The 13,330-nt window shown below is 34.9% G+C and overlaps 1 protein-coding gene across 6 annotated transcripts in view; it reads right to left on the reverse strand.

The window, feature by feature from the left end:
• Window positions 1-1,787: 1,787 nt before the first annotated feature.
• Window positions 1,788-13,330, reverse strand: part of LOC145305236 (F-BAR domain only protein 2) — a 65,384-nt gene continuing 53,841 nt past the window's right edge. For 4 of the 6 annotated variants that reach the window (XM_080146833.1, XM_080146831.1, XM_080146832.1 and 1 more), the window contains 9 exons: window positions 10,599-10,669; window positions 10,059-10,198; window positions 9,227-9,344; window positions 8,189-8,299; window positions 7,324-7,487; window positions 6,784-6,928; window positions 6,241-6,322; window positions 4,165-4,207; window positions 3,220-3,660 (listed from right to left, as the gene is read on the reverse strand). In XM_080146833.1, the coding sequence (XP_080002959.1) occupies window positions 3,627-3,660; window positions 4,165-4,207; window positions 6,241-6,322; window positions 6,784-6,928; window positions 7,324-7,487; window positions 8,189-8,299; window positions 9,227-9,344; window positions 10,059-10,198; window positions 10,599-10,669 (908 nt within the window). In that variant the 3' untranslated portion in view covers window positions 3,220-3,626. Of the gene's footprint in view, window positions 3,137-3,219; window positions 3,661-4,164; window positions 4,208-6,240; window positions 6,323-6,783; window positions 6,929-7,323; window positions 7,488-8,188; window positions 8,300-9,226; window positions 9,345-10,058; window positions 10,199-10,598; window positions 10,670-13,330 lie in introns of those variants that run through there. The other 2 variants (XR_013874538.1, XR_013874537.1) reach the window with 2 other exon arrangements.

The following is a 13,330-nucleotide window of genomic DNA, read 5'->3' on the forward strand; positions in this document are numbered from 1 at the left end:
ATACAAAAATTATCCCGTCTCAATATCCATGTATTCTATATCCTTAATATATTAGTTCAGAAATCAGTTTTCTTTAATAATACCAAATCTCTTAAATACATGACAGATGTTATAAAAAATCGTCTAGAAGTTCTATTTTCGAGCCAACAAAATATTTATGAAACGCATATTGTCTCGCTTTAGAGTTGTGTCCATTTTTACTTGAATAGGGATATTGTTTCTAAAGAAAATTTCCGTCTCTACCTTATATCTGAACGTTAAAGTTAGGTTTAGGTTTTAATTTAGGTTTAATTTAAACTATTAAACTTTTTGTATTTTGCATTTAATACCATAATTTATGTCTGTTAGTTCTTATATTCAATTCATATATTTAACTATTTATAAACTTAACTTTCTGAAACTTGCCATTTCAAACTAGCGGCTATGCCCCTAGAGGCCTCCAGGGGGCATTTTAGGAAGAAGGTTGGAGTCGACTCTTCAATTTGTATTTTTTTTGGGAGGGGGTGGGTGGTGTTGGCAATTTTCTTAGATTGGCGAATTTAAACCCCCAAAATATAAAATATAAACCTTTTCTGGATAGGAGAAGCTTCACTGTAAAGAGCCATATCGGTCCAGCGGTTAACAAGATCTTTTGAAACAAACACAAAGACATCCTGTTACTTTTACAAAAGGATATAACTATGAGATTTCTTCTAATGATATGATTAGTTTCAATTTGTAATATTTACTTTCAAATTAAGATGAAGTCTGAAAAACGAAGTATTAACTCAAAAAAAAACATAATCCGAAAAAAACAACAACTAAATGAAAGTCCTATAATAAGGTGTCAGAAGAAAAATTCCTATTTCGCGCATTATTTAAGCTGTGCCGTCCGTATATTATTGTTTTTGATTTATAGTGATCCAATATTATATGTTAGATGTGATATGTAGCCTTCTTTAAAGCTATAGAGTTATAAGTGGTAAAATTATTTTAAAATTATTATAATGGTATTCTTACTAGGGTTGGCAATCCGAATCCGGAATCCGCCCAATTTTGGAATCAGAATCCGGAATCCGTTTTTTAATAGCGGATTCGGATTCGTAAGTGGTAGGCTAAAATTAGCGTCTAGAGATTTTTCTTTCAACTCCCCCTTTTTGAAGGCAAAGATTATCATCATTTTATATAATATCTTTTAAAATCTGGTTCGATTCTCATCTCCAAAGTGAATTATAAAGAACACCAAGAACATTTTTTTTAGGACATATGTAGCACTTAATTTTTTTTAAAAGGCCCTTTAAAATATTGCTAGAATCCGAAATCCGAATCCGCCAAAATAAGAATCCGTAATCCATTTTTTGGACGGATTCTTGTCAGAATCCGAATCCGGTCGAAAAATTTGACGGATTGCCATCCCTAAAATTCTTACATTTAATATGGAACCTAACTAAAAGGTCAATTTTAAATATTTGCTTTAAAATAGAAAATTAATTTCAAGTACAGCTTTGAAACCGAATAATATCCGCTGGATTTCAACCGGTTCTAAGCCATACTGAAAAGTCATATATCGAATCGTATTATAGCCAGTATTCCAAGAATATTAATATGAATAAAGTCTTGGCTGACAAAACTGGTTTTAATCTTATAATTATTCATTTTAATATTCGCAGATAGGTGCCTGTAATACGATGCGATAAATAAATATAACCTCCCATCTATTTTTTTTCTTAATCAATTTGTGAACATATTCAAAGAAATTTTAATTATTATATTAACTAGGTACTGAAAACTCCAATAACAACGACATTACTCTTAAACAACATGTATATGAGGTATTCTATTATTATAGAGATATTATTGAAGGCATTAATTGAAATCACACTGTTCTGTAATGAAATCTAGACATTTAGCCATGACACCAAAATAGAACCAAATTAGCATTTTTAAATATATTCAAGAATCTAAAAGGATAAGACAATGGACGATAAATTAATATAAATAAATGACCAAATTACCCCTTCTGTAAATCAAATCATAATGTTTGGAACTAACCAATCATAATTCAATTGATTGGTATTAAACATTGCTTTTTGAAATATCAAGTAAGATCTTTTTTTCAGGGATGAAGAGAACTATAGACTGCAAATTATTGTGTCAAAACTATATCACAATTTTTAAAAATAAGGGATGAAATTGTTCATTACAATTTTGGGGTACATTTATTCTGCTTTTAACTTATTGCACTACAGGACAGTGTGAAAAAACTATTATTTTAAACATATAATATTTGTAAATTGTATATTTTTACGTTGTTTCTTGATTAATGAGAATATATTCCAGTTTTAAGGCTTTGTTAATTTTAAGAAAGAATAGTTAAATGTTAGGATCAACTGCAGTTCACGGTAAAATATTTCTGGTAACGAATATTTCTAAAAATCTATTAATTTTAAAGGCTGCTAGCTGCCAAACAGCTGAATGTAAAGATTATGCCCGCACACTGTTTTAAGCGGCCGGCATAAGAAGGCCTACAAATAATCTAAAGTAGCCATAAATCAATAATGCATAATTATCTCGCAGTGCAGAGAAATGCGCGAAAAAGACCTATTTTACGCGTTTTTTCTTACGTGAAGCTTTCCCTGTGCATCGTTGGATCTTGGCTATTTAAGATTATTTGTATGCCGATTAAAATGGTGTGTAGGTATGATCTGTACGTTAAGCCGTTTGGCAGCTAGCAGCCTTTAAAATTAATATATTTTTGGAAATATTCGTTACCAGGAATATTTTACCGTGAACTGCAGTTGATCCTAATGTTGGTTTGTTTTTCATTTAACTATTTATAACTTTATTTAAGTATTACTATTATTTTTGTTTTATTGCTATTAAATCTAGAAATTAAAAGATATTTTAAAATATTAACTTTATCCGACAGGCATTGGAACAGTTGGATTGAAAACTGGTTTAGGGCCATAATAGTTACTTTTTGCATATTTTAATCTACTCATTTGATTTTGTTTCTATTATATAAAATTGAAACCATAATGAAAACCTAGTAAACAAGACAGACAAAGATTAAATTAAAGTAAATTATAACATACTTTTTTCTTATGTTATGTCAGAAAACATTGTATACCCATACATAAGTGAATATTTGTTTGTCCTGATTAAAATCATATAGAAAATTATGAAATCTAAGCTTAAAACAATAACATTTACAATATGCTTCTTAAACATACACCCAATAAAACCACAATTGACCAAAACCTCAATTTGAAATAGGGCCAATCTTTCTTATAAGCAATTCTTCACTTATATTATCTAACTATATATAAACAATATAATTTCATAGGTTTTCTTTCAAAACAAAAAAGTGACTTATTTTTTAGGTAGAACATCAAAATGTCAAAAAATAGGTTTTTTTTTCGCAAATATTGCTAAAATGAAAGATTACTTTAAAAAAATGCTATTTTGATTACTTTTAGAAACTTTTTAAAGGGGCTTAAAAATTACAAATTATAAACAAAAAAATCTTAAGCTGCTTAGTTCCATATTAATTACATTCTACAATTTCTTATATGTTTTATTAAAGATAACTATAATTATATTTTCAGTACGTTTAAATGTCTTATTTTTGTAGATTTATTCCTCTCTCAGTATTCCACATTTGATGGGGGCGCGGCATATCTAAATTAATAAATAAATCTTTTATAAATATCTTTTTTTTTGCTTGCTGTCTTCTTATTTGTCAGGGACAAGGGATCGGAATTCTAACAAACAATTCTAAGGGAAAAATTCCACACAACCTACTTCCTCCTTTCGCCCCATTTCTTAACCACTTCCATTTAGTTATAACAACGCCAACATTACGGCACAAAAACATCCAAATTTTTGACAATTATAAATGGAATTAATTTGATGAATTAAATCACCTGTTGTTTTTAGGTTTTCAGTTTATATATCTGCTATAAGACTTTAGAGAAAATAGAAGAACAGTAAAGCAGAAGTACTATATATATACTCGTTAGATGTTAAGAAAATGTATTTATATAATAAAGCATTAGAACTTGGTGTGTGATTTTGTGTCAATGTGGGTGACTTTAAGAAGTATTTAGGCGCAAGATATTGAGTATCAGTGTTTAATAAGTAGTGTTATACAAATACTACATCATATTACTTGAATGATTATACCTGTTATTATCCATTGCTGGGTCACCCTCACAAATATATTTTCCTAAAATAAAAAAAAATAAATTGATATAATTTCAGGTTACCTCCTTTTTATTCTTTGGGGGGGGGGGGGGGGTAACAAAACTACTCTGTAAGTCAATATGCCCGTCAAACTTCTGTCTTTCCATAACAGCAATTGGAATTACTCTGATCTTTTTTATAAGATTACACTAAAATGTTAATGAAATGTGATTCTGTGAATCACTAATTATGGATGTTATCATCCTAGTTATTTTTGTAATATTACAGTAAAACACTAGAGGAAGAAGGGGTTAAATAACTGTATCTCCCCATCGCAGTGTCCTTGTGCCGACTCTCAATTGGGTCATTGATAATCAACCAATGGTGTCAGTTATATTTACACAGCCAAGTAGCAGACAATTTGGTAGCAGACGAAAAGGGTATTGAAAAGGGAGGGAGGTAGATATCTGTATATTCATCAATACTATAGATCTGTTCTGTAATCATAGAAATCTTCCTTTAAATTGGTTTCTGGAATGGATTAGTCATAAGATATTATATGCAGGATAATTGTTACTACCTACGTAAACACTTTCAAACCTTCAAAGAAAACAATACGATATCATTGTAACCAGTGAGTACAAAATTACGTTTTTAGAGCTATTATTAATGTTACTATAAGATATTGTTAGCTAGTCATAAAAAGCTAATTTATAAACTCAATAAACCATATGTTAAAAATTAATATATTTTGATCAAATTACAAATTTTATTTATTTTATGTTAATTTGTTAACTGTGTAAAAAAAAACTCACTCATCCAGGGAAGATCAATTTATCAGAGGACAATCTATTATGCCTCAAAACTTTCCATCAGTCAGAAAAAAAGTGTAAATGAGCATTTGGCTGAACTTCTGCAAGAATGTTGTAATTCTAACTGGCAAAATTGTTTGGGCAAATAGATTATCTTCAGATAAACCATCCCTCCCTGTCACACACAGAAGCTAACCATTATGGACGGACTGTGTCAAACGGAAGATATTAGAAGTTCACCCGTTGATTTACAGACATAACAACCTTAGGTAGGTATTAGCATTCTTATAAAGATAAGCATGTACAAAACATAATTTTTAAGGATATACAGGGTGTTTTTTAATAGGACAAAAGTATTGCTTAATTTAACATACTTGCCATTGACAGAAATTAATAATCTATAACCGGGTTTTAAGGCATAATTTGTTGAAAACCACCAAGTATTATTTCTTATACAAATTGCCCCAACCCAATGAAGAAATTAAGATATAGATTATTAATTTCTGTCAATGGCAAGTGGTTTATATTAAGCAATACTTTTGTCCTATTAAAAAAACAAACCTGTATAAGCAATAATAATAATACAATTAAGTCTGTAGGTAGGTAGGTAATGGTATGTTCAGATAAATTTTAAGTAAAAAATATAATCATTTTAGGTGTTTAGAAGAAAGATTCCCCAAAAAAACTTTATTTAATTATTTGATGAAATATTATGAAGTTAATTTTGGGGTTTTATAAGCTTAACTGACTTATTACACTTTATGCTAAAATCAAAAGTAAATATTGCGTTACTTTCTTTCAAACTGCCTAGCAAGCACAGAATCCTCCTTTCCCCTTTATTTTTAAAATAAATTGAAATAAGGGAAGGGGTAGGGGAGAGTAGTTTTGTTTCATTATGCAAACCCCCTGAGGGGCTTATATCTACGATATCCTAAATCTGTAACTAATAAAACATACCCTTGTTTTGAATTTATTTTAAAATAAGGGGGTAGGGGATTCTTTGCTCAACTAGGCACTTTGAGAAAAACTCCCAATATTGTTGAGATAGGGATCTAAAGGGACAAGACAATGGCCGATAAATTGATATATTTCTCTATTGATGATACACAATATTCACCCTTCTGTAGATTACAATTAGTGGTTGAAAAGTTTGGCCACTCATTTTAATAAACCAACCCATTAACATTCAATAAAAGTCCCCAAAGTTAGTTTTCCAACGAATAAAAAAACTGCCCATTGTCCACTCCCACCCTGGTTACCATACCTGACACAAATCTTCGTTTAACAAGGGAGACCCTGTAGCCAGACCCTGCAAGCTCGAATTCTACTCCAGAAAGAGTGGTTCCCTAAAAATATAATATTTTGTTTTAAATTATGCTACTTTATAATAAAGTAAAAGAATCTCTAACGTGTGTCTTTCTTTGTCTGTCTGTATCGAAGGATCTCACTAATGGCGGAAACTTTGCAGTGTAGCTTCTCATAGGTCCTGGAAAGGTTAGAAGCTATTTTGGGGAAGGGTATAATACCACCATCTTAAGCGAAATCGCCAAAAATATAAAAAAAATATTCATAAAGTCCCACTAGTCGACGCAATTGTATGACTTACTGGTTTAATTTCCTACAAGGGTGCCGAAACTTTTTCTTTTTAATACATCATGATCTATTGAAAGGGGGTGAGTTGAACCACCCCCCACCCCCAATAACGCCTTAAGGACCCCTAGAGGCCTAAAGGGGGCGTAGACGCTAATAAAATATATGACAGCCGCATTAATTTAGTTTACCAATTAAATTGATTGGATAAACCTACCTCACAGTTAAACTGTGCAGCCACGGTGCCCTGGGCTCCAGGTCCCTTGGAGAGCTGGAACCTGGCCCGTATGGATCCTATGCAGTTATGCTGGCTCCCGCTAACTTCAGGAAGCTTCCACATGGCCCGTTGACTGTCGGAATGCCTAAAAACAACAAGGATGACTACTTAATGGTAATGCAGATTTGGAGTAGTAATTATAAATGTATTGTACTTAATCTTCTGTATTTGTAACATTAATTGGATTTGTTTTTTGAAGACCAATAGAGAACTCAAGATGTCCGAATATATAACATTATCAAATCATGAGAACCGCATATTATTAAAACAGCACAAGCTCCCAGGGATCTAAAGGGATAAGATAATAGCCAATAAATTGGTGTACGTCCCGAATGATGATACACAAAATTACCTTTTCTATAGTGTAAAATTAAAGGTTGGAACGTTTGAACACTTAACTTAATAAACCAATCATTAAAAATTCAATAGTCCCCGAAGTTGTAAAGCCAACGAATAAGAAAGTGTTAACACGTGACTTACCAAGAACCCTTAGGTTGGCTGGTCATGTTGACCACCCCACCATCCACAGGAACGGCCAAGGTTAGGTTGCTGAGGGGAGTGGTGCGGGCCATCGCAGCCCCATTGTACTTGTAGTCCAGCCGTAGGTCCGTGTGGTCGTCCTCACATTTCCAATAGGAGACCATCTGAGCAAAAATAGAGAAATTATGGTTATATAATATATATCCAAGAATTCTATTCTATACTTTATGTTCATTTGTACAATCATAAGATAGCCGAAGGCAAGGGCTAAAAAAAATTGTGTATTTTATATCCGCGGAAAGCTGTTTATAATACGATAAGAGAAAATAACTATTATAACATAGCATTAGGAGCCTTATTTAATTCAGTAATCTAAAGGGATAAGACAATGGCTGATAAATTGATGTACAACCCGAAAATTAACATTTCTGTAAACTACAAGCAGTGGTTGAAACGTTCTGACGCTTAACTTAATGAAACAACCAATCAAAGTCGCAAAAGTTGTTCTGTAGACTTTAATTAGTGGTTGAAACGTTCGAACACCTAGCTTTAAAACTCAATAAAAGTTCCTAAATTGTTAGGCCAACGAATAAGAAAACTTTAAGGGACTAGTGTTATATACACATCTCGATGTGAATGTCCCCTCCCTCCCAGTTAAACCTATATCAGAAACCATCAATTAAATTTGCACGATTCGATTGGTTTGGAAGGTAGAAAATTTCACGGATGAGTCAAAGTGTAACAATCTGCAGTGTTGAAAAAAACATTCAATTTCCAAAAAAATGGCGGACACAATAAGACAAGTAATACATTATTACTTAAAGAGAAATTTCAAACTAAAAAGATGTAAAATTAATATATGTACCTGCAATGGGCAAGATTTAGCACCAGTGTCCGGAGTGATCTGATATTTGAGAATGTCTATATTGAAATAACTAGCTGCCGGATTCACGAGGATCTGTTTGTTCAATAATTCCTAAATAAAAACAGTTCGTCATTTTTGTTTGGTTTAAAAATCTTTTAATGAACTGTAAAATCTTGAAGTTTTAAAAACAAGATTGTTAGGTAGCTTCCAAGGACGTCCAAGGGGGGGAATGTAAAGGGATGATTACCCCCCCTAAAATATTTTTTATTTTACTCCCCCGATTTAAAATTAACCCCTACCTATGGGGTGCTGTAGGCACCCCCAGCCATTGAAATGTGGGAATTTAACCCCCCCCCTAAAACAATTTTGAGGGGGTAAATACCCCCCCCCCCCAAAAAAAAAAGCTTGGACGCCCCTGGTAGCTTATATTATTTTTCAAAACAAAACGGCATGCTTATTTCATCTAAAATAACAATTTTTCCAGCAAACAAACCATGTTAATTATATTTTAAAAGGATGTCTGTCTGTGTGTAGCAAAATATCTCGGGAACTGCTAGACCAAAATGATCCTCTTTAAAAGTGAGGATTTTGATGTCTCAGGAAAGGTTTATACTCTTTTGGGGAGGGTAAATATACCATCTAATGAGAAATCAAGAAGGCTTAGTGAGGACCTAACAATCTAAAAAAAAAATTAATTAAAAATAAGGTAGGGAGATGGTATTTTCTCTCTTATTGCACATAACCCTTGCGAGGCTACCCTGTACCCAATATAACCTAACCTAACCTGACTAAAGTTAATAATAAATACAAAAAAGATTATCCCAGAAAACAAATTAGCGGGTTTCGTCGAATTTCACAGTAGTTTTCTCCTCTTTCTAGCCCCTGCGTGGGGCTCTAATCATGCCAGGCCAATTTCCAACCCTGCAGGGCAATCATTAACATTTACCTAACCTAACCTAAAATAACCTATCAAAAGCTACTGTGAAAATACAACGAAATTTGCAATTTGATTTTTTTCCATGATCTAAAAATTGTAACCTGTAAATTTGCCATATTAAATTCAAAGACTAGCATATCATCTGTACACAAATTCTTTAGTTTGGTTATCAACTGTTTGTTTGGAAGCACGGATTCTAGCCGACCAGAATTCTTAATCCTAAAATAAGAAAGTTTATATCTTGGAGACCAATGTTTTAGAGGTTCTTAAAATCATGCAAATGACGAAAACAGAGCAGGGGTGTATATATTCTGCAAATTTGAACCTGCTGAGGGGTGGGGGTAAAAAAAAATATGTGTTTGAGGGAAAAAATGTAAAAATTAAGAGAACTAAAAGCATTTTTTTCGTTTTTCTCCCCTCTTTAGTGAAAAAAACTAAAAGAAAATGTGGAAGGGGGGATAACATGAATAAAATAAAGAGTTTTGAAAATATTTTTCCATTTTATCCCCTTCCTTGCTGGAAAAAACTAGGAGGGGAAATAATAAAAAAATTTGCAGCAGGGGAAAAAATGAATCTTGTGCAGAATATACACCCTTGAAACAGAATCAAAATTTTGGAATTTTAGGTAATTTGTGTAAAATGTAAAATATATAATGGTATTTATTCAAAGGCTTATAAAAAATCATGATAATCCTACTGTAGATTAAAATTGTTGGTTGGAAAGTAGAGACACTTCAAGTCTGAAACCAACCAATTCCAATTTAATGAAATTATCCAAAGTTTTTGAGCCTACAAATATTATAACGTTGCTGTGAAACGTTAGGTTCCAGTGTAATTTACAGTCGTCCCCCTCCCTATATGGGGATATAGGGAAGCTATAAAGATAGACATATATAGCAACTGTTTAGATTGATAAATAAATTGATTCAGTACCTGAACTGAAGAGGGGCTGGATAAGGGTTGGAGGCCAGCACGGAGACAATACCCGCGGGGAATGAAACCATCATGTCTCCCAGCTGTTTCACCATACAACGGGTCTCATCCCGTCCGCGGAATGCCGCGTGTACAACTTCCTACAAATAATAAGAGCTTGACTTTAACTTCAAGCGTAACGTTTCGTCTAGTAGATTTTTTTGGTTGCTTTGCAAATTTTTGTAAATTTATCAGTAAAATGGTACCTACGTAATCAACAAAATAAGTATTTTAGTGCTTTAAAACGCAGTGCTTGAACCATCCCCACTCACCGTTAATTTTGAAATAAACCCTACACTGCACTAGGCCTGAGAGGCAACCCTGTACCCCAAATAACCTAACATTAAGTGATAAACAAACCAAAAACTAACCCCCTTGTATTTGATTTATTTTCAAAATATGGGTGAGTGGGTGGGTGGGGGGGTTCTGCGCTCCACAAGACATTTTTAGTGCAAGCAAAGCACCAGTATCTAAAACAAACAGAATTAGTGAAACACCCACCTGAAAGGCCACGGCTAATGGCACTACTTCAGCACCTGACAGAGTCAACGGGGATGGTCCACGGGTTCCTGTTCCTGTACGAGTCAGTGTGTTCATGTAAAGAATATTTACCCTTGTATAAAAACGACAGGATGTCTGTGTGTGTCTGCTTATTTATAAATAAAGTTATAAATCCAGCGTTTCGGAGCCGGGAGCAGCAACATTTTTGGTGAAGCCGGAGCCGTATTTTTCGTTAAAAACGGCTCCGGCTCCAGATTAGCTAAAAATAAGGGGGGGGTTTTTAATGCAACCATCTCGTAATCAATGTATAAATGGCACTTAGAATTCGAATTTCGACCTCAAATTTTGCATGAGTAATCCTTGGTAGGTCTATTTTCCCTAAATCGAACAAAAAGTTGGAAAAGTAACGGCTGGCAGCTGGCGGCTCAGCCGTTTAGCCGTTTTTTGCCTAATTTCAGGGCAAATTCATCATTAATTACGTAGGAATCAACTTTTTAAAACATATTTTTGGTTTAATTCATGTTAAATGATAGCAATAACCATTTTTTAAATTTCTTGTACCAGCTGCTAAACGGCTAGAACCGGCTGAAAACGGCTGGGAGCTGCCAAGAGTATGAATAGTTGATAGGGCATGTGACATGTCTAGGGGTAGGTTTTTATGGTTGCTGAGCTCAAAAATACTACCAAAAATAGTGGCAGCTCAATCATATGGCAGCTGGGTAACGGCCGCTGCTGAGCTGGGAGCTGCCAAGAGTTGAATGTTTAGATAGGGCTTGTGACATGTCTAGGGGTAGGTTTTTATGGTTGCTGAGCTCAAAAATGCTACCAAAAATAGTGGCAGCCCATCAATATGGCAGCTGGGTAACAGCTGCAGCTCAGCTGGTAGCGGCCAAGAGTAGAATGGGTAGATAGGGCTTGTGACATGTCTAGGGGTAGGTTTTTAGGGGTGCTGAGCTCAAAAATGCTATCAAAAATAGTGGCAGCTCATCCATATGGCAGCTGGGTAACGGCCGCTGCTCAGCTGGGAGCAGCCAAGAGTAGAATGAGTAGATAGGGCTTTTGACGTGTCTAGGGGTAGGTTTTTAGGGGTGCTGAGCTCATAAATACTATTAAAAATAGTGGCGGCCTATCCACATGGCAGCTGGGTAAAAGCTACAGCTCAGCTGGGAGCGGCTAAGAGTAGAATGAGTACATAACGCCTATGAGGTGTCTAGGGATAGGTTTTATTGGGTGCTGAGCTCAAAAATACTACCAAAATAGTGGCCGCCTATCAATATGGCAGCTGGGTAACAGCTGCAGCTCAGCTGGGAGCGGCCAAGAGTAGAATGAGTTTATAGGGCTTGTGACGAGTTTAGGGGTAGGTTTTAATGGGTGCTGAGCTCAAAAATACTACTAAAAAAAGTGGCCGCCCATCCATATTGCAGCTGGGTAACAGCTTAGCTTAGCAGTAAGCCATTATTTAAGACTCATTGACTATTGGGACTATTGAAGGATAACCAAATATTGAATATTTCAGTATAAATACACAATTGTCATTTTATATTATTAATAACAACACCTTATCAATGTATTGATTTAGTTGTAAAACGGCTGAAATTGGCTGAGAACAGTTACCAACAGATAAAAGTAAACAAGTAAAGAAATAGCTTGTGATGTGTCAAAGAGGTGTAAGTTTTTATAGGTGCCAAGCTCATTAATACTCCCAAAAATAGAAAAGCCCATCCAAATGGCAGCATGGTAAGGGCTGCTGCTCAGCTGTAGCTGTTACCCAGCTGCCATAGAGACAGGCCCGAACTTTTATTGGTAGTATTTTAGAGCTCAACACCCATAAAAACCTACCCCTAGACACGTCACATGCTATGTACTTTTGGCTATTGTTAGCTTTTCTCAGCCGTTTTTTGGTAGTTTTCAGCTCTTGAAACAGTGAAATCTAGTAATTAAAAAGAGTTATTAGTAATATATCCATGAAAAAAAGGTAAAATGTTAATAGGGAGAAGTTTAATTCCACTGAAATAATAAATTTTTTAAGCCTCAAAAAACAGCTGAGCTGTGGCCATTACCCAGCTGCCATATAGAAGGGACGGCACTAATTTTTGTGCTCAGCGTCCATTAAAACCTACCCCTAGACACATCAGAAGCCCTATCTACTCATCTACTTTTGGCCGCTCCCAGCTGAGCTGCAGCTGTTACCCAGCTGCCATATGGATGGGCGGCCACTATTTTTGGTAGTATTTTTGAGCTAAGCAACCATAAAAGCCTACCTCTAGACACGTCACAAGCCCCATCTACTCATTGTACTATTGGCCCCTCCTAGCTGAGCTGTAGCTGTTACCCAGCTGCCATGTGGATGGGCCGCCACTATATTTGGTAGTATTTTTGAGCTCAGCACTCCGAAAACCTACCCCTAGACACGTCACAAGTCCTATCTACTTATTCTACTCTTGGCCGCTCCAAGGTGAGCTGCGGCCGTTACCCAGCTGCCATATGGATGGACGGCCACTATTTTTGGTAGTAGTATTGAGCTCAGCACCCATAAAAACCTACCCCTAGACATGTCACAAGCCCTATGTACTCATTCTACTCTTGGCCGCTCCAAGGTTAGCTGCAGCTGTTACCCAGCTGCCATATGGATGGGCGGCCACTATTTTTGGTAGTATTTTTGAGCTTAGCACCCCTAGAAACCTACCCCTAGAAACGTCACAAGCCCTATCTACACATTCAACTCTTGGCAG

The sequence above is a fragment of the Acartia tonsa genome, chromosome 14 (genome assembly GCF_053477335.1).
Source record: "Acartia tonsa isolate MP-2025a chromosome 14, ASM5347733v1, whole genome shotgun sequence".
NCBI classification, from domain to species: Eukaryota; Metazoa; Arthropoda; class Copepoda; order Calanoida; family Acartiidae; genus Acartia; species Acartia tonsa.